Source organism: Crocodylus porosus, unplaced genomic scaffold (genome assembly GCF_001723895.1).
Source record: "Crocodylus porosus isolate Cpor-Errol unplaced genomic scaffold, CroPor_comp1, whole genome shotgun sequence".
Lineage (NCBI taxonomy): Eukaryota > Metazoa > Chordata > Crocodylia > Crocodylidae > Crocodylus > Crocodylus porosus.
This window is the reverse complement of record NW_017728940.1, coordinates 1,160,571-1,179,731: the sequence shown is the minus strand read 5'-3', so window position 1 is coordinate 1,179,731 and position 19,161 is coordinate 1,160,571. Positions and strand designations below refer to the sequence as shown.

General features: G+C 58.9%; 1 protein-coding gene across 1 annotated transcript; it reads right to left on the bottom strand.

The window, feature by feature from the left end:
• Positions 1-12,696: 12,696 nt before the first annotated feature.
• Positions 12,697-18,863, bottom strand: UTP11 (UTP11, small subunit processome component homolog (S. cerevisiae)). The gene is made up of 8 exons (XM_019547926.1): positions 18,755-18,863; positions 18,485-18,546; positions 18,020-18,122; positions 16,424-16,537; positions 16,152-16,245; positions 15,606-15,736; positions 13,441-13,551; positions 12,697-12,993 (listed from the first exon to the last, which is right to left on the bottom strand). The coding sequence occupies exons 1-8, from the start codon at positions 18,815-18,817 to the stop codon at positions 12,910-12,912; spliced, it is 762 nt and encodes a 253-aa protein (XP_019403471.1). The 5' UTR covers positions 18,818-18,863; the 3' UTR covers positions 12,697-12,909.
• Between the last annotated feature and the right edge of the window lie 298 nt (positions 18,864-19,161).

Here is a 19,161-nt window from a genome sequence, read left to right as displayed (position 1 = left end):
CCGAAGCCCCCCGGGACACCGCTCTCCCCGGCAGCCCAGGCCGGAGCCGGGGCGGGGCGGCTGCCTGCACCCCCAGCTTTCCCACCTCCGGCGGATGGCAGCAGTGCCCTTCCCTGAGCTGGCACGCGTGCACCAGGCGCCAGGCGGGCTCGCCCCGTGCCTCGGCGAGCTCTGGCGGTGCTCCGCGGCCCGCAGCCGGCCCCAGTGCTTCTCGAGAAGGGAGGAGGCGCTCCCGTCTCCTCCGGCCACGGGGGCTTACACGGACTCAGGGCAGATTGGGGGCGGGCTACTGCAAGGGCCCTTCTTCCCACCGCCCTGGGAGCGGCCCCCAGGGTCCCAGCCCCTCCGGGCAGAGCACGCCCGGGTCCTTCTGGACCATCTCCGTGTGCAGCTGGGGCAGTGGGACCCCAGGGGCCATTGCATCCCGCTCCAGGGGCTCGGACGTTTGTCCTCCCCACGGCCTCACCCCCAGCCCTCGCTCGGACCCGGCTCCCAGCTGGCATTGCCCCCCTTGCCACGTGCCCGACCGCCTCCCGACCCTTCTCCGGGGCCTGGCCCGCCCGGAAAGGACGGACGCAGTCGCCCTGGCTGTGGGTGCAAAGGCATTTGGCCGCAGTCCAGCTCCTCTGTCCCCGCTCAGGCTCACGGTGCCAGGCCACACGGCCTCGCAGTGCACGCCACAGGAGCCACTCCAGCCCTTACCACGGGCGGGGGCCGTAGCTCTACCCTTCACACAAGTGTTCCCAGGCAGGGGCACATGCCTCTGCCCCCCTTGCCCCCTGCAATTGGGTGCTGCCAGTGTGTGTCATTGCCCTTCCACTGGCCCACGCATGCGTGTGCACGTGGTCAAGTCATGTGGCTGACACGCATGTGCTGCTGTGTTCTCTGAATCCTCTGTCCCGTTTTGCCCATGTGCATTGGCTTGGCCCCTTTCCCTCCTAAAAACAGTCCGCTTCAAACACCCCACAGGCCCCTAAGTGTGCATGCACACAGGTGTGCAAGTGCGCACACACATGCACACCGGCAGTGCAAACACTCAGCTCCAAGCTGAGTCAATGGCTTTGCAGTAAATAATAATTATGTTCTTTATCTGCGCCAGGTAACTTCCCCGCGGTGCAGATGCACCTCTCCAGCCGGCCTCGGTGCAGCTGATGGCCTGGGTTTTCCAGCGTCCCCAGGAGACGTCGCGGTGTGACCTTTTCCCATTTGTACAGCTCAGGGGGGACCGCTAAGAGCAAGGCCCCTGCCCGCGCCGGCCACGCTGTCTGACCCCAGCTCAGCTTTATTCTGTTAAAAGGCACCATAAAGGCAGTCCTGCTCTTTATTGATGTTTCCCTGCGGCGGAGGGAGCATGGCAGCAGGCTTTCAGAGAGAAGCTCATTTCGGGCTTCCCTACAAAGACTGATTTCTAGCAGAACAGCCCGCGAGTCGATGGGGGTTTTCCTGGGAGCATCTCCCGTCCCCGCTGCCACTAGTACAGAGGTGCAGTCTCTGAAGCCGATGAGACTAGAAACGCCGACCTCTCCTTTGCGCCTAATTGCAGGGCATGCATGTCCTCAGACCGACTGCTTCTCGCTCGCCCGAGTAACAGGGGCCCCAACTCGCGGGCGTCTGCTGCGGGAGCCGCGGAGCTCACCGGCCTCTTAGCTGTGGGTGCTTTCCTTTAACCAGCGGCAGTGCAGCCGCGTTACCCTGAGGGCCAGCGGCCGGAGCCTCGTTTGCGTGGCCGTGGCACGCGTGGGCTGGAGCAGCGCTCGGGCAGCTATCACGGAGCGAGCGCAACAGTGACTCTGTCCGAGAGAGAGGCTCCGGGCCCCGGAGAGGCTGAAGAATAAAGGCTTGTTTGGGGGTCTCTATTCATCGGGCCCTTCCGTAGGTGGAAGGCAGCAGATTAGAAGGAAACATTATCTCTCCGGGCAAGTTCAGAAGGGCAGGCGAAGCCAAACTGACACGGGCTGTGCCTCAATGCATCGCTCTCTTCGCTCCCCGAGCCCAGGAGAACAAAGTGCTCAGTGTAAATGCTTACCAGGCCCTTTTCTTTCCCCGCGGGACTACCAAAGTTCAGCATGAGACGGAGGCCACGTGTTGGCTATTCGTGCCCTACAAAGAGCGTTTGAGGCCAGAATTTAGAGTCTCATAAAAACATTATTGTCTGCAGCCTGGGACATTTGTTTGCTGGGGCAACACGGCGCTGAAAAAATGTGACCCCTCCAGCAGCTGCGCGCCTCACCCTGCCGGTCATGAGCTGGCCCACCTTGGAGGGCTCCCCTCATTTCACCCCACCGCACTTGTCCCTGAAGGCCGGTGCGCTGGTGCGTGGGTTTGCCTTTCTCTGCAGCCCGTGAGATTGGGTGCCCAGTGGGCACAGGGATGCCTCTGCCGCAGGGGCATTGCTTCGCTCGCCTGCTTGTGGTCCCCGAGTCCCGGCCCGTTTCAGGCTCCCTTCCGGGGTGTCCCCTGGGATGATCTAACTTTCCCTTCTGGCCTCCAACCATTGCCTCAATGCAACGCAGCATTTGGGTATGCAAATAAATGCACGACACTTCCGTCCCATTCTGTTGTTTTGACAAAAAGCAGTCACATAATTATTACACCGTGTCTGCGTCTGCCTGCCCATAGGATGCCTGGGCGAGCAGCGCTCTGCAAGCGTACGGCCCTGCAACGGGCTCTTCTCCATGCGCGCCAATGGGCCCCAGGTTGGGGTGGGATTCGGGTAGTGGAAGCAGGGCCCTGAGGCCCAGTAGCAGCGGGCACGGGTGACAGGCCAGGGGGCATTGGGTGGTGTCCTCTAAAGACTCATGGCAAGAGGGCTGAGAATTTGACGCATGGGAGCAGAGAAAGTCCAGGTGCTTTGACCCTGTGTCTGGAGAAAGTGGGAACCAAAGCTCTGGAGGAGACCGGGAGGATGGCTGCAGGTCTCGCCAGCTCTGAAGCGTGGTCCAGGCCCTTCAGTACCCGCTTAGGTTCCTGTTTGCATGAGGTCCGTCACTGCAAGCACCCAGGGCCTGACGGAGACTAGCGCAGCGAGCCCGTCGGCAGGTTCAGCCGATCCCCGTGCCCCGGCTCCGCAGCCTTCCCGGGCCCCTCCACCAGCCGGCACACAGCACTGCCACCAAATGAGCAAAACGTGGGAGCGTGTGCTTGGAAAGAGCTGAGGAAACGTGGAATACATTATCAGGCCACAAAGCTGCTGCAGGTGGTTAGCGAGCCTGGCAGGGAAAATACCTCCCGGGAGGGCGGGGAGTCCGGAGGGACGCCGCCCCGCGCGGGACTCCTTCGGCGAGCGCTCCTGCACGCCTCCTGGTCCAAAGCTGCGCTGGGGCACAGATGCCAGGGAGACCTCAGCAGGAGGAAGGGCAGGGCCGGCCCCTCCACGGGCTGATTATCCACCTCGCCGCCTCTCCGAGCCAGGGGGCTGCCGCCTAATGAGCAATCAGCTGATTGCGCCTGCGATGGCGGGCAGGGTTTCTGCAGGGCTGCATTAGGGTCCCTCCATGAACGCAGACGCCCAACACTCCTGGGGGTGCCCCGGGGTCTCACGGCAGGCGTGCGGGGGCGGCCCACGCGGGAGGCCGGATGCCACGGTGACGGGCCCCGAGGGACAGACAACAGCGCAGGGATCCAGCCAAGATGAGGTCCCGGGCACCTGTGGCCCAGCTACCCGCTCAAAGCGCCGGGGGCCACTGCCCGGTGGCACGGGGGCTCCTCAGGCCACGAGCTGGTGGTACCGGGGAGCGGAGCGTGAGAGGGGCCCTCCCTCCCCAACACCCCCGTCCCTACCCCTGCCACCTGCCGAGCGTGCCAACGGGCAGATCGTGGGTGTCGAGCACCGACAGGGACTCGCGGCCGCATCAGCTGGAAGCGCCGCGAACAGATTGAGCCCATCCTGGCGGCCGCTCGGGACGTGGCGAGCCGCAGCCGACGGGCTCGGGGGCTGGGGGGCGCTGCCAGCTCGCGGCGGGCACCAGGGACGGGCTGCGGAGAGACCTGGGGTGCGATCCGGGGTGGGGGCAGGACGGGGATCACCCGCAGCGTTTAGCCCGCATGCTGGCACGGTGCTCCAGGCCCCTCGCGCCTCGCACCGTTGGCCCCGCCGGCCACGGATCGGGGGGCTGCGCTCCCCGCTGCCTCCCCACGGCTCCCCTCCCTGCACCTGCCCCGGCCTTGGCTTCTGGTGCCGCTGGAGGAGCTTGTGAGGAGTGGGGCTGGCTCGGGCAGCTGTGGCGAGGACAGGACCACCTCTCCGCTGGCCTCCATATGCAGAGCCCCCGCTTGACCTCAGCTCTGAGGCTCGCCCTGCTCATCCGGGCACCAAGGGAGACGGTTTGCAAGGACTCGGGCTGCTCCCTTCATCCCCAAACAGGAGGAGAGCTTGGGCCGCCTACGCGGCTGCGTGCCCAAGGGGGACAAGCCCCTCATCCCACTCGCGGGGCCAAGGGAACGGGATGCGGCAGCGTTTGTGCCGGCGGACGGCACCTCCAGGCCCCCGGGGGCTGCCCCGCGCCCCTCGCATCAGCCTGGCCCGGGCGTTACGCGTCGTGCCCAGGAGGGCAGTGGGCACCGTGCAGACAAGTCGGGAAGGAGGCAGCCTTGCCTTGGACGCCGCAACGGGGCAGATGCGTGGGATAGGCCATAGCGGGCTGGGAGGATGGGCATCTTCTGCCAGGCTGATCACAGAGACTCAAGGGATGTGCACACAGAGCCGTGCAACGTGTGCGCGAGCAAGTGGGCACGCGGACCCGCCTCTTACCCTGCATATCCCCGGGGTGCTGGCTTCTTCCGGGGCAGGGACCTGGGAGTACTGCGGCCAGCTCCCCGGTGGAGATGATTGAGCCACAGCCGCTTCCAGGGGGAAGATAAACTGGCCATTGTTGCCAAAAATAAATGTTAGTGTTCCAAATCCACACTTCAATAGCACCAGCTCATTAGAGATGCATATCATTTGGCTGGAGTCCCACACCTTCCAGCTCGTTATAAATATGCAGTTGCTGCTGGCTCTACCCCAATCATCTCTGCAATCAGAGCTTTTAATTAGGTTAATTAAATTGTATCAAACCTCGCAGGGATGCAGTTCACTGATGCTGATGAGGCAGCCAAAACAGACCTTAACTCCAGCTCTAATGAAGGCCCCGCTGCCTGCTGCAGCTAATGACAATGCATAATAAATGAGAGCTTCCCTAGAAAGGTGCATCAGGGCTAGGGCTGCAGTAAATGATGATCTCTGTTCACTCGCTTACTATTTCTGGCTCCGTGTCTGCTGAGCCGGGAACGTCCTGGGAACAGGTTGGCACTAAATCAGGGGCTCCTACCTGCCCGGACCCCGCCGCTGGCCTGAAAGCTTTCAGGCACAGCCTTGCAGAGGGGCCGTTTGGCACCCGGGTGCCTGGCCTCTCCCCACACGGAGCAGGGGCCCTGGGTGGATGCAGCTGAGCAGCGGTATACAAGCAGTAACTGAGCTGCATGCATTCAGCTCAACAACAGCTTCCAGTGGGGCCGGGAGCCTGGGGTGTGGGCCCACGTGCAACGATGCCAAGGCAAGCAGAGAGCCCCAAGTCGCTGCCCCGTGCACGGCTGGCAGCCGGTGTTGCAGCCCCGACCCGGCCGTGGGAACAGCCGGGCGTGGGCGCAGCGAGCGCACCCATCGCCGCGTGGAAACGGAGCCACCGAGGCACGAGGAGCCCAGCAGTGCAGTGATGCCGTGGGGCTGTGGGAAATCCCGTGTGCTGGGGTAACGCGAGAGGAGGGAAAGGGGGTGTCTGTCCAGAGCCGGGACCCCCAGCTCACAGCTCTGCTGGCTGGCACGGTGCCCCCAGCACGTGTGTGGAGGGGGTGCAAGGGCTCCAGCGCTGTCCCGGCAGCCTCTGGCGGATGGAGAGATTTTCCCGAAATCCAGGCCCGCTGCACTGACCTGCCGGCTGCCTCCGGCCTTGCTGGGAATGGGCCCGGCAGGAAGCCCGCCGGATCCGCCGCGGGACTCGCGCCTGTTCTCCCGCTCGTAATATATCGCTGCAGTTGCCTGGAGATAATCCTGCAAACATTTTAATGTACCCTGCTATTAACTTTTATAGGCAGTCATTACAATTGAGTTCCCGAGCTTGAACAAGGAATTACATTAAGTGATTATACGGCAGACGATGATTCTGAGTCACCTGGAGCCCGAGCCGCCAGTTGGTGGGGTATTTTGATGTCTGTGTTTTGCAAGCTGCAGGGAATCTCCTTGCCAAGGAACTTGTTGGTTCAGGCTCCGATGCTATAATTATCCCGAGCGGAGCTGCAGCCGGCGGCCCCTTCTACCTCCTCGCCAGGGCCTGGCCGGCAAGGACGATCCCGCTGGTTCCCCGTCTCTCAAGGGTGCGCTGGTGCTGGCCGGCATGCTGCTCCCCGGGACGCAGCTGCGGTGGGTTTTCCAAGACGGGGAGTTTGGGCCAAACCTTACCCTGGCCTGTCCATCCTCTCCCCCACGCCGATAGTCCCTTGCAAGCCTGTTTTGGCCCTTGGAGACAACCAGCGGCACTGGGACACTCCCTTGACACCTTCCAGTCTTGCATTGGCCTCTGTCCTGGCTGCAACATGAGGGGCAGCCCCTAGCCCGCACCTCGGGCTGTGTTATTTCCAGCTGCTGGGCTCCCTGCGGGCAGCAGAGGTGCTGGGCTGAGTGCCCGAGGGCATGACCTGAGCCGTTTCTGTGGCCGCAGCCCCCACTTTCTCCTGCAAGATGCTCTGAGCCCGCTCCTTGCCGGGGATGCATGCACTCCCCGCACCCTCCAAGCGCACACCGCGAACTTGTCCCCGAGGCGTCCAGGGCTGGAGCGGTCACTGTCCAGCGCCCACCGGCTTCTGGAGCCTCTGTTGAAGCTGCCCCTACCAGAAGGGGCCCCTGTGCCCGGAGCCGGGCCCCCAGCTCTGGCGTGGGCCACTCCATGGTAGGCAAGGCACCGGGATGGACAGCCAGCAGCTCCGGGCCACCTTCCCAGGGCAAGGTCTGCTGCAGTGCAGCTGGCGAATGCATTATACCGCAGGGGTTTCCCTTCGCTGGTGCCTAAGGGAAGAGCCTGGGAGCCTGCGCTGGTGGGGAGAGGGGCAGGGGCCAGCCGTGCCCCTGAGCCAGGCAGCGGGCTGAGGCAGCAGGGCTGGTGCGCAGGGAACAGGGTGTGCCAGGCATCCCGCAGAGCCTGCTCACATCAAACCCTGCGATAAGCAGCTGCGCCCACGGACTGCAGTCAGCTCTTCTTTCCCATAATAACCTGCGCCCTTTATCCTACTGGGAATAGGCAGGTCCTTTCCAGAGATTACCTTGCGCTCTTCCTTCCCGGCAGCCCTCCTGCCGGCGGGGACGGTCTGCAGTACACTTCCAAATGCACGCACCGAACGAGCCCAGTTGCAGCAGAGGTTGCACATGCTGCCTGGGGGCCGCTCCCGCCCTCCGGTTATGTCCCGCTCCTTCTCTTCCAACCTTGCCAGCTTCTCTCATGACAACACGGGGAGGAAGGTGGAAAAAATCCCTGCACTTGCATTCGTGCATGAAGGAAATGGGCTCTCCAGGGCTCAGCACCCACCTGCAGCCGGGCAGTGGGCAATAGCCTGCCTGGTGGGAAGCTGGGGGCCAGCTGGGAACGATGACCAGCTAACGAGGGTGGAGCCACAAAGGGGGGTAAGGACGCCAGGAAGGAGCAGAGGGGCAGGTAGCTGTGCTGGGGAGAAGCCAAAGCCATGATGCCCCTGTCCTGAAGCCTGGACAAGGCAGAGGGGTTGGTGTTACTTGGCTTGTGGAGTCAAAGTTGCAGCGGCGCAGGACAGGGTGGCCTGGGGAACCGAGACCGGAGCGGACTCACCTGTTCAAGGCTGCAGGGCAAGTGACCCGCTGACAGGAGCTAGCCAAGGGCACTGAGCAGCTGGGTGTAAGTCCTCTTGCGTGTGCTGAGTTACAACAGTGTCTGCTGGGAAAGTTATTGCCCAAGCGTGGGAGATACTGCGAGGTTTTTTGGCCCAGGTGACTACTGACCTGGCAGGAGAGATCCCCGTCTTCTGGGTCTCGAATGACTTGGTGTAGTTAGAGGGTGAAGGCCTGTCCCGTGGGCTGCAGGCAAGCAGATCCCTGCCAGAGTCCACAAATGCCTCCAAATGGGGCTGCGCAATTCGTGGCAATGCAGGATTGCTTCCAGGCTTTCCCCCTAGCTTGCTTCTTCGGCCTTTTGGCTCCGGGCAAGCGAGACCCGGGGGCCCCTGAACTCCAAGGCCTCTAGGTGTGAGGTTTGCATTTAGGAAGCCTGCCATGGACTTGGGAGTATCCAAAGCCCCAGGCTGAAGAGCATGGGAAGGAGGAGACCACGCAGACTCGAATGAGTGAGCTCTGCTCCGTCGATAGACTTGAGAGCTGATTTGGCTCAAGACATGAACCTTCAAACAAAAGAAGTGTGAGAGCAGGTTAGACAGACGCCCATCTAGGATGCCTTAGTCCTGGGTGACCCTGCCTGGAGCAGACCTGTTTGCAATGGCAGTGGGGAACAGCAGCCCTGAGCCCACGAGGAAGACAGTGAGCTGATCTTAATGTGGATGCAGGCACTGGGGCCCCCCAGCCACAGGCAGGAGGTTGACCAGGAGGTCCTGGAGCCTGGTGGGGCCATGGACAGGGTGTGCGGACACGCGAAGGTGCAAGGAGAAGTGCACCCCTGCAAAAGGGGCTGGTGCTGGGGTGCCTGAGAATTGCACCGGATACGCGCAGGAGCTGCCTCGAGCAAGGGCTGGACCAGACGTGACCTCCCGAGGGCCGGCTGCTCTCAGAGTCTGAACCCCATTTCGTGTCCACTCCCTCCATCGTTCGCCTGCCTCTGAGTCGGGCCCATCCAAAATCCATGGGACAAACCCAAGAACGCGTCAGCCTGCCCGAGGAGCCAGCTGGGGGGGTTACTTTTCACTTGTCTCTGAACACCGCTGGTTGCTGCTGTCTCCTTGGGGGATCTCCTTGTCAGCCCCCAACACTAGAAGCAGCATGTCCACAATGAGGGCAGCGAGGGCTCTTTCGTAGCCACCCGGCTCCCGCAGCCCATCCCAGAGCCCAGGAGAGTCACTCCCGGCAGAGCCCGAAGCCGCTCCTTTCTCCCCCGTCAGAGGAAGGGACTGATCCTGGGCCCTGCCACCTGCCATCGTCATGCACCGGCTGCAAACACTTGCGGGGAAAGTGGGTTTAAACATTCTTTTAAAAACTGTTTTCTGGTGGGATTGTGAATGAAGCCTCCTAGATGCATCCCTGGGTTGCGGGGTTCATCTCCGCTTGTTTCTGTGACGCCCAGATTTTGGGCTCGATTGACCTTGACAGTGCCTCCGGAGCCAGCACTCAGCACAACGGCCAGGCCGGGAAGCTTTGGGAGATGAATAAAATGATGCTTCAAGTTGGCTGTGCCTGGTTCCCGGAGAACCTGCTGTGCTGCTCTCGTGGCCAACGCCAGCCGGCCGTGGCACCTCCTAATTCGATTAGAGGCCGACTGGCACCGTCCCAGCGAGAGGACAGGCCGCTGGGGCCCAGCCACAGCCCCCAACGGGGCGTGGGAGAGGCCCAGCCGAAACGGAGGCTGGAGCACCTGACCCGAGCTGCGAGGCGGCTTCTCTAGACAGACTTGCCTCGTCACGTCGTGTCCTGACACGTCCTGGCACCACGCTGGTTTTTCCAGGGTGCGCTCACACACGGAGGCTCGCAGGCGGCGTCTCCCTCTCGGGGTTTCATTGAGGCATGTGCCTGGGCCTGGGATTGCACAACGCACGGCAGAGACGGGTGGGAAGCATCAGCGATGACCTCTGCTAAGGCAAAAGGGCAGGAAAGTGCAGGGCAGCACCCCTGGAGGGGTAGAGGAGCGCCCACGAGATGCAGGGCAAGGGGAAAAGACTTCACACACATCGGCTCAAGTTCAGGAGCGACTTTCGGACAAACCCTGTTTGCCTCTGCAGCTGGGGGCAGGGCAGCAGGGCTCCTTTCCCAAGCATTTAGGTCCCTTTCTTTAACCTGCCTGTGGGATGTCTTGAAGAAGGCACCAGGAACTGAACTGTGAGCCTGGCTCCGGCACTCTTCGTCCGCTGGATAAGACGGGCGTGCTTGCAATGCCGCAGGCTGCAGAGGAAGAGCATCGTATGGTACTAAAAGCCGTCTTCAAGAATGAGCATCCTGCATGCAAGTGAGATTTGGGAAGAAAATGGCTGCATCGGAGCAAACATCCAGGGCCTGCGGCTCTCCTGGGACAAACCTCGCTCCCCAGGGGAAGGGGACCGGGGTTTGCATGCTGACAAGCATGGCCTGTTGGACCACATTCCCTGCCCAGGTTGAAGAGGGCGCCCAGGGACCAGCTCCTGAATGCAGTCTGCTAGGGACGGGTTTCTCATCCGGAGCAGTGCCGTCATCCCAGGCAGCGCGCGGTGCCCCGGGCTGAGTCCAGACAGCCGCCCCCCACAGCCCCGTTCTGTGGGGCACTGCTGCCACCTGCTGGGCCCAGCCTCTGCTTCGCGGGGGCCACGCTAGGAAGCACGCGTGTTGCTTGTGGCACGCCAGCTCCACGCTCGGTAGAGATCGAGAAGGACGCGCTTTGAGCTAGAAGCCAGACAGGTGCTAATAGCAGCCCCATGGCAGGGACGTGCATGTGCAGAACTGCAGGCACGAGCTCAGACTACCTCGTCCGTGCCCCTGTTCTGCCTTGGACGTGCCATTTCCAGGGGCTGTACGCACTAGTCACAGGATCATAGACAACGAGGGTTGAAGCGACCTCGGGAGTCATCTAGTCCAACCCCCTGCTCCAAGCAGGACCAGCCCCCACTACATCATCCCAGCCAAGGCTTTGTCTACTCAGGTCTTAAACACCTCCAAGGATGGAGAGTCCACCACCACGCTGGGTGAACCCGTTCCAGTGCTTCACCACCCTCCCACTGAGAGTTTTCCCTAATATCCAACCTAAACCTCCCTTGCTGCAACTAGTGGAGAGCCCTGGGCAGGACCAAGCACCAGAAGTGGGCTTCCAGGCTGGGCTCTGGCCCAGTCCTTCAGGTTAGCAATGGCAGAGTGAGGTGCCTGGGCTGAGATTTCAGCGACGCCAAAGGCAAGGAGGCAGCCCAGCTCCGCAGCTCCCTCCCAAAGCCAGGCCCCAACCCCATGCTTCGGCCGGTTCAGTTTTCAGGCCCGGTGTTCCCTGCTCCGGTGGGAGCGCCATCCTGGCAGTCGCCACCTCCTCCTCCCGGTGCCTAGCAGAATCCAGGGGCCCCGGCTCTGCGAACGCTGGGCGCCCCACTTCTCTTCCTAGGAGGAAAAGCAGCTCACGCACCTCAGAAGCTGGGAATCGTTTGCCTGTGCTTTGATGCTCTAAGTGCTGGCCCTGGAAGGTCATTTGCTGCCTGCGCGCTACGCACAATTCACGACCATTAGGGTTTGGATTCTGCACCTGAGAGAAATCATCATGTCAAAAGGTCTGGGGATTTTAACTGTCCTACACACCTTTCCTGCTCCCTGCTGCTGTTTTCCCCTACCACTGTGGGCAAGACCAAGTACAGTAACTTTCTTCAGCTTCTTCGTAGCAAAAATCCCCCATCTGTTGATAGAAGGGAGCTTGGTTTGGTTTAAACTTGTTTGCTTTTCACACAGCACTTACACTTTCCTCCCTTTGCCCTCCCCTCATTCCTCTACAGTGAAGTCCCATTAACCTAGGGCAAGTGAAGCTAGCTCGTGCTCTCTATAGTTCTTTGAAAAATACATATCCTAACTGCTTTCAAAAAGCAAACGAGAGTCCCTCTCAACCAGCTGCACGTGAAAGGAGGGGATGGAGGACATCTCTGGTCACTGTCCAGTGCCACGCTCTTCTGTTGCCTGCCACCAAACATCAGTGTCTCGCAAACCCTGTCTCCTCCTGAGCAGCCAGAGAGAGAACCAGTGAAGGAAGGGGTTGAGGAGAATTCACCTGGACAGCCCAGCCTCAGATGCTTGGCTACTCAGATGTAGCCCGGATGCACAGACAGGTGGAAAATTTCCTCCCCTGGTGCCTGAAGTTGCCCAAGCTGCTCTGGGCAATTCAAGGCACATGAACTAACAGCCCTTGTGCAGCTTCCCCTCCAGCTGCTTGGATGCTGCAGCGATGAAGAGAATGCGAATGGAACAGGAGACCCCGACGCCCAGGGCCTGGCTTCCCTTTCTGCGTGGGGATCTCAGACATGCCTCTGCAGGCTCAGGGGGCCAAGTGACTTACAGGGCACAAAACACCCAATGCAAGAGCACCTGCATCTCCATGACACTGCTCTGGAGTCCTTATACTTTCTCAGAGGGCTGCAAGGGATGCCAGAGGCAGGGCAAAGCCCCCCATCCGCTGCCTTTATTGTGCAGGTCCTAAATCCTTCACTCAGCCCCACTGGGCCAGGGAAAAGCTTGGGTCCAGCACTGGGCCCTTGCCCGCTTCAGCGAATGGACAGCACAGGAAAGTCGAGGGAGGAAGACGGAGAGGAGGGGTCACGGGAAAGAGTGGAGGGATCAGTCAGAGCCACGCACTGGACAGGCTGCCAGTCTGCAGCCTTCCCATGTCCCCCAGCCCTGGACTAAGATGTGTATTGCTCAGCAGGGCACAGCTTTCACTGTGCCCAGCACCGAGTTTTCCCCCCTAGGATGTTCTAGGGCGCAAGTCACCGCAGCAGTCAGGCCCCTCTTCTGGGCTCTCCAACATGTAAATACCAGCGTGAAGCATGAATCTTCTTGGGTTTATTAAATAAAATGTGTTATGGTTACAAGAGGCCCACAGGGCTTACTCTGTCAGAGCGTTAGACAGCCATGAAAATAAATCCGATGCTGCTGAGATACCAGCGCAGCTCCTGAGGAGAAGCAGGCTCCTGATGACTTTATTTAGCTCCAAAATCAGGACGGCTCTTTCCGTTAACCCTTTCCCCAAAGCGCTAGCGTTTGCGCTGGAACCTGAATTTGTACACTGCAGGGCCATTCGCCGTCTCCTTCTTCACCTTCACTTTGTGGGTTTTGTCCTGGGGAAGACACGAGAGCAACTGATTTCCCTCCTGAACATGCAACAAGAGGAAAACCCGGAGGAGAACGAATGAGAGCAACGATGGGAACAGAGGATGCAGGGCCAGGGCAGTGTGAGGACTAGAAAAAGGTATTTCTATTTGTTCTGTCACCTTTAAATTGTGGGATCAGCCACGCAGGCAGTTATAGCCCAGGTCTTCACTGAACTATGAACCCCATGGAGGCAGGAAACCTCTCCTCCCACTGCAATTCTGAAGGGTTTCTACCACTCCGGTCTTCTCTGATGCTCCCCAGTACTGACTTGGTGTTTGGGCAGCCCCAGGAAGTCATACAAAGAACTGAGCTTCTGGGCCAAAGGCCTGAACAGGAACAAGTCATCTGCACTCACAGCTGAATTGTTTCCTAGGGACCCCTCCCCCTGCGCTTACAAGAAATAAGCCCCTCACCAGGAGATCTTTGCGTGTCTGGATTTTCTGGGCAATGACAAACAGCTGCTTTTCTCGCTCAATGCGCTGCTTCAGGAGGTTGTACTGACTGCTCCGCTTCTTGGCTAGTTTCTGGAGGAGGAAAAGAGCATTTTTGAGGGGAAAAAAAAAAACCAAGAAAGCACCTGGTGTCAACTAGACCCTTCTCCGGCTCATACTCAGGGGCCTCACTGTGGGCTCAGGGATTGCACTCAGGCTGACCCTGACCACACACTCATTGATGCTTTAATAGAGCTTTGCCTAATTGACCAAACTGTTGCTGCTCCTAAAGGGATGTGCCTCAACCCTCTTGGCCCTGAGAGCTGAGCTTTCCTGGCAGGGACCTGAAAGGTTCATACAGGCAAGGCAATTTAGTACAGCAGAAGACCTAGGGGCCCAACCATTTCTGAGCTGGCCCAGATACTACGGGAAGTGCTAGTGTTTCCTAGAACAGAAGGGCTGGGGGCTTGGTGACAAGTAAAGCTCTGTTTGCAGGGGCAGTGAGCAGGTATTCTCCCAGAAAACAACTCATTAGCTAACGAGAGCTGCTGGACCCGCAGCACAAGGTGGCATTGCTACTGGGGTGATCTAATTACTGATACCCAACAGGACAGATCCCAACAGGCTTCAGATGACTGTTTTTTAGGAGGGGAAAAAATGCATTGATCTAAACAAGTCCACGAGCTTTTCTGATGAGCCAGATGGAGAAGGCTGGCAGAAGGAACAGGCCAGGGCGGGACACTAGCCAACGTCCTATTTAGAAAAAACCTGCTGCAGTCTTCCCCTCGGCAATTTCAAACACCTTTATTTTTACCTTCTTGCACAGACTGACTCAGGCGTACAAGACTTCCCAATATATCCAAACTAATTAGGAGGTATTTATACTGTTGCAACCAAGTTTAGCTGTTCCCAAGCAGAAGGGAACTGCTGTGAAACTAAAACATCAGGAGCGAAGCTGATGCTGTGCAAGCAATCTGGGCTGGAGAACTGACGCTTGCACGAAACAGTTCAACTTAAAACCAGCGAGGAAGTGAGATTTCAGCCTGGGCATCTAAAAAGAGGGGGGTGGCAAGGCACTGGGTCACAAATGCCACCAAGCTCAGAGCCACAAAGTTCAAGAATCCTATGTAGTTTCATTAACCAAGAGACAAGCAAGCAGCAGAGAAATCTCTGAAGAAATCCACACAGCTACAATCACCAGTTGCAGGGGAAAGGGACAGCCCATGCAACTGTTGTGACAGGAGACACCGACTTCACAAGAAGCTCTGTCATGTCCCGATTTGGGGACAAATGCGCTTTAATGCTCAAATGCAGCAGGAGAATGCTGTTTCTTTTAAACAAGGGGACTGACTCCCAATCTCAACAGCCTAATTAAACCCTGGCTCTGCAGTAAGGCACATGAACTGCCAATGGACCCAATCTGCCTCCAGAAGCACTAGTGACTTTGTCACCGGAGTGCCTGCACGTCTGAGCAGCACTGTCAGTGCTGTGGTCAGCAGCAGCCTCAGAGGAAGAGAATCAGCAAGGCTCAAAGACAGACCCCAAGAGAAAATCCCAACAGCCTGTTAGAGCAAATCAGAGACCTGCTTCCAGTCCCAGAAACAAATCCCAAGGCTTGCTCGAGGCAGCAGTGGGGCAGAAACAGACCCTGCTAGGGAGCAGGCCAGACAGTCGTAAGAAACGCATACACTCGCTGTTCAGGGAAGGCAGCACCTCAGCAGCCCGATGTCTCCCCACGCAGTGCTGGTACCCTGCAAATGCTGTGCTACAGCACCCCACGCATCCCGAGCCATGCTTCAGCCAAAGGCCACCAAACCTCTCGTGCTGCAGCACAGACCAATGCCCGCACCGCCACAGGACGCAACTGAATAGGTTCTTCGCTTGCCATCCCGCAGATCCAATCTCAAGTCTCCAGGCACGAAAGATCTGCTTTCCTCCTCATCGCATCCAGCAATCTCTGGCTCTCACCCAAATCACTCAGCCACTGCCAAGACCAACCAAGTCTTGAGCTACAGGAGCCGCCCTGTCCACCCACAAGCCAGGCCAAGGTATCCTTGCAAGGACTCATAGCTCAGAACGGAGGTAATGTGAAATGACCCCAGAGGTGACTGAGCACTAGGAGTAGGATGGGTGGCAGCTTGAGTTACCTTTAAATAGGCAGAATTAGTAGCTCCTTTTACTGCTTCCTTTTGCAGCGTGTCAATGGTGGGGCGGTTGTACACTCTGTCTATGAGCTCAGGGACAGTGTTCAGGTGAGAGGCGACATCAAACTCTTTAACTACGGATAAAAAAAAGAAGCCAAGGTCAGCCATGAACACTCAGCCTGTTTCCCCAAACAAACAGCTGTGCATGCTACGTGGCAGAGAGCCCCAGGGTCACCTGGACAGAGGACCACTGCAGCGCTGAAGAACAGCTGTCTAGCTCAGCTGCTTAGAGCGGGGTGCTACAGTCACAGGTACATTCCCTGGTTGGCCTAGGTGATCTTTTGAGGTCCCTAAAAAGCCTGACTTCTCTATGAAACAGCCCATCGGTGGAAGGCTGCTTCATCTCCTCTCTCCACTGTTAAGAGGGAGAGAGGCTCCCAGGAGCACCAGACACTTCACCACTCCTGGGAGATAAGACAGCAAGGCAGCACCAAGCTCTTTTACAAGTCAAAGGGAAGCTTTTCTCTGGCAGAACCCAGTGACTCCCACCTTCTTTTTTGGTATCCAGGAAGAACGTATGTTTGTTGGGCTGCTTCCCCTCGGCGTCCAGCAGGTGGAGCTCCGACTTCAGCCTTTCTATTTTCTGCAAAAAAGCAGTTAGTTTGCGGACAAAGCGGCATCGGTGTTTCCAGCCACAGTTTCTTCTACAGCTGAATCTGACTTGAGCAAGCGTGTGGGCAAGCCCATGGAGCAGGGGAAGTGCACGTGCATTCGTTACGATCCAGGCAGAAAGCCCCAGGTGAGTCAGTTGAGGCTCTTACCTTGGCTTCTGCCACTCTTTTCATTTCCACGTATTTCAGATCCTGCGTCTTCATCACCTTCATCTGTTCTGGGGTCACCTCTTCCTTCGGCTGCTTTATCACGTGAACTCCATCCTGAAAGCAAAGGGAACACAGTAAGCACCAAGACGTGCTCCTGATGCTGCGGTGCTCAAGTTCTCATAGTTTCATAGTAGCTAGGGTCAGGAGGGACCTGATCAGATCATCTTGCCTGACCCCTTGCCACAGGCAGGAATGAATGCTGGGTTCACAAGACCCCAGACAGGTGATCATCCAACCTCCTCCTGAATTTGCCCAAGGTAGGGGTGAGGACCACTTCCTTGGGAAGTTGGTTCCAGATTTTGGCCACCCTAACTGTAAAATATTGCCTCCTGATCTCTAACCTAAACCTATTCTCCATCAGCTTATTACCATTGTTCCTCGTCACCCCAGGTGGTGCTGGGGAGAAAAGGGCTCTACCTATTTGCTGTTGATCTCCCCTGATGAGTCTGTAGGCAGCCACCAGGTCCCCCCTCAGCCTCCTCTTGCCAAGACTGAACAGGTTCAGGTCCCTCAGTCTCTCCTCATAGCGCCTGTCCTGCTGCCTTCTCACCAAGCAGGTAGCCCTCCTCTGAACCCTCTCCAGGCTGGCCACATCCCTTTTGAAGTGTGGTGCCCAGTACTGGACGCAGTACTCCAACTGCAGCCTGACCAAAGTCACATAGAGGGGGAGGACCACCTCTCTGGACTGGCTTGAGATGCACCTTTGTGTGCATGACAAGGTATGGCTGGCCTTGCTGGCTGCGGCCTGGCATTGGCGGCTCACGTTCATCTTGGAGTCAACAACGACTCCAAAATCCCATTCCGCCTCTGTGCTTTCAAAAGGGGAGCTCCCCAGCCTGTATGTATGCTATGGATTCCCTCTCCCAATGTGCAGCACTCTGCATATATCTACATTGAACCCCATCTTATTCTCATCTGCCCACTTCTGTAGTCTGTCTAAATCTATTTGCAGCCTCTCTCTCCCTTCAAGTGTGCCCACCTCACCCCACATCATAGTGTCATCAGCAAACTTGGACAGCGTGCTTTCCACCCCCTCGTCCAAAGTCGCTGATGATGTTAAACAGTGCGGGCCCAAGGACTGAGCCCTGGAAACCCTACTGCTCACATCTCGCCAGGATGAGTACAACCCATCCACCACTACTCTCTGAGTTCGCCCCATCAGCCAGTTTTTTTATCCATCCAACTGTGCAGGCATCAATGCCACAGTCGCTTAATTTATCGATGAGGATGGGGTGAGAGACAGTGTCAAAGGCCTTCTTAAAGTCTAGAAAGACTCTGTCCAGTGACACCATCATCCAAGGATTTAGTTACTTGGTCATAAAAGGCCATCAGGTTGGTCAGGCTCTATCCTCTGCTTCTCCACGCATAACCCGTATCTGTTCTTATCGTTCTTATCCCACGCCATCACGGACGGACCAGCTCTACAAGCCTATTTAGTTATTCTTAGTTTAAAAAAAAAACTAAAGAGAAAAATCCTCAGTCAGTGCAGAGCAGAACAAGGCAGTCCTGCGCAAAGGCGGCCGAGCGGGTTCCTACCTCGAGCTTCACGCGGGTCATTTTGAAGTAGAATTCATCGGGATTCTTGTCCAGTGCCTTCTTGCGGAGGGCTCGGAGCACATCCTGCTTCTTGTGATAGTCACTGAAACGCAAGACAAGGTGGTGGCCAGCTTGTCCATGGGCTCGTGCCTGCCCGAGGGGCTAAGCTTTCATACCGATACCAGGAGCGCAAGCAGAGCCAGGGGCCACAGACCCCACGGAGCCGCAAACGAGCTGGCCCTGCTTGGAGGACGCCGGTGAGATCTACAGAGAGAAGTTCGGGACCCACAGCCTCCCGGGGGCTTGGCACAGGTTAATGCCCAGACTTTCCTGGCAGTCACAGGAGTCGCTTGTAAACGCGCTCACGTGGCTACATGTCGTGCTGCCTCCTGCCGCCACCCTGCGCTGCGCAGCCCAGCCCAGCCCCCCACCCCACGTCCACCCGGCCCCCGGCCTGGCACTGACTTGGCACGGAGCTTGTAATCCTTCTTCTTCTCCAGCAGCCCCAGGCGCCTCCGGGACCCGAGCTGTGGGCAGAAAGGGGGCACGCGGCCGCTGTCACCTGTGCCTGATGCCCCCCACCCCTGATCCTTGTGGACCCGATCCGGATCCCCCTGGGTCTCATCACCCCGCGCCTGATCCTAATCCCTGTGGGCTTGATCCCTGCCCCCTCCGGATCCCCGCGGCCTGATCGCCCCGCACTCGGGACTCCGATCCCCGTGGGCCCGGCCCCACCTGGCCCCGCTCGCGGTGCTCGCGCTGTCCGGCCTTGGCGGCCTTGCGGAACGTGGCCGACATGGTGCTGGGATCGGGGCCGGCACAGGGCAGCGGAACCTCAACCGGAAGTGCCGCCGGCTTCCGGGTAAAGTCGCTGCCCGCGGATTCCGCCCCGCCCCCCGGTCGTGACGAAGCAGCCGCGCGGGCAGCAAGCCCCGCCCCCTGGGCAGGCTCTACGGCGCATGCGTGGCCCGGCCCGGCCGGAGGGGGGCGCCATAACAGCGGCCGTCTAGTGGCGGGAAGCGCCGCCCGCTGGGAGGGGAAGGTCCGGGGCTTCCGCCCGCGGCTCCGCGAAGCGCGGTGTTTGAGGGGTGCCGCGGGGCCCCTCGTATCCGGGCGGGAGACGCACGTCTTGCCCAGTGCCA

Coding starts and splice junctions, on each gene's coding strand:
- UTP11 (XM_019547926.1), bottom strand. CDS start 18,817: ATGTCGGCCACGTTCCGCAAGGCCGCCAAGGCCGGACAGCGCGAGCAC. Junction 18,547..18,754: donor AGCACCGCGAGCGGGGCCAG/GTGGGGCCGGGC, acceptor TTCTGCCCACAG/CTCGGGTCCCGGAGGCGCCT. Junction 12,994..13,440: donor AGACACGCAAAGATCTCCTG/GTGAGGGGCTTA, acceptor TGTCTTCCCCAG/GACAAAACCCACAAAGTGAA.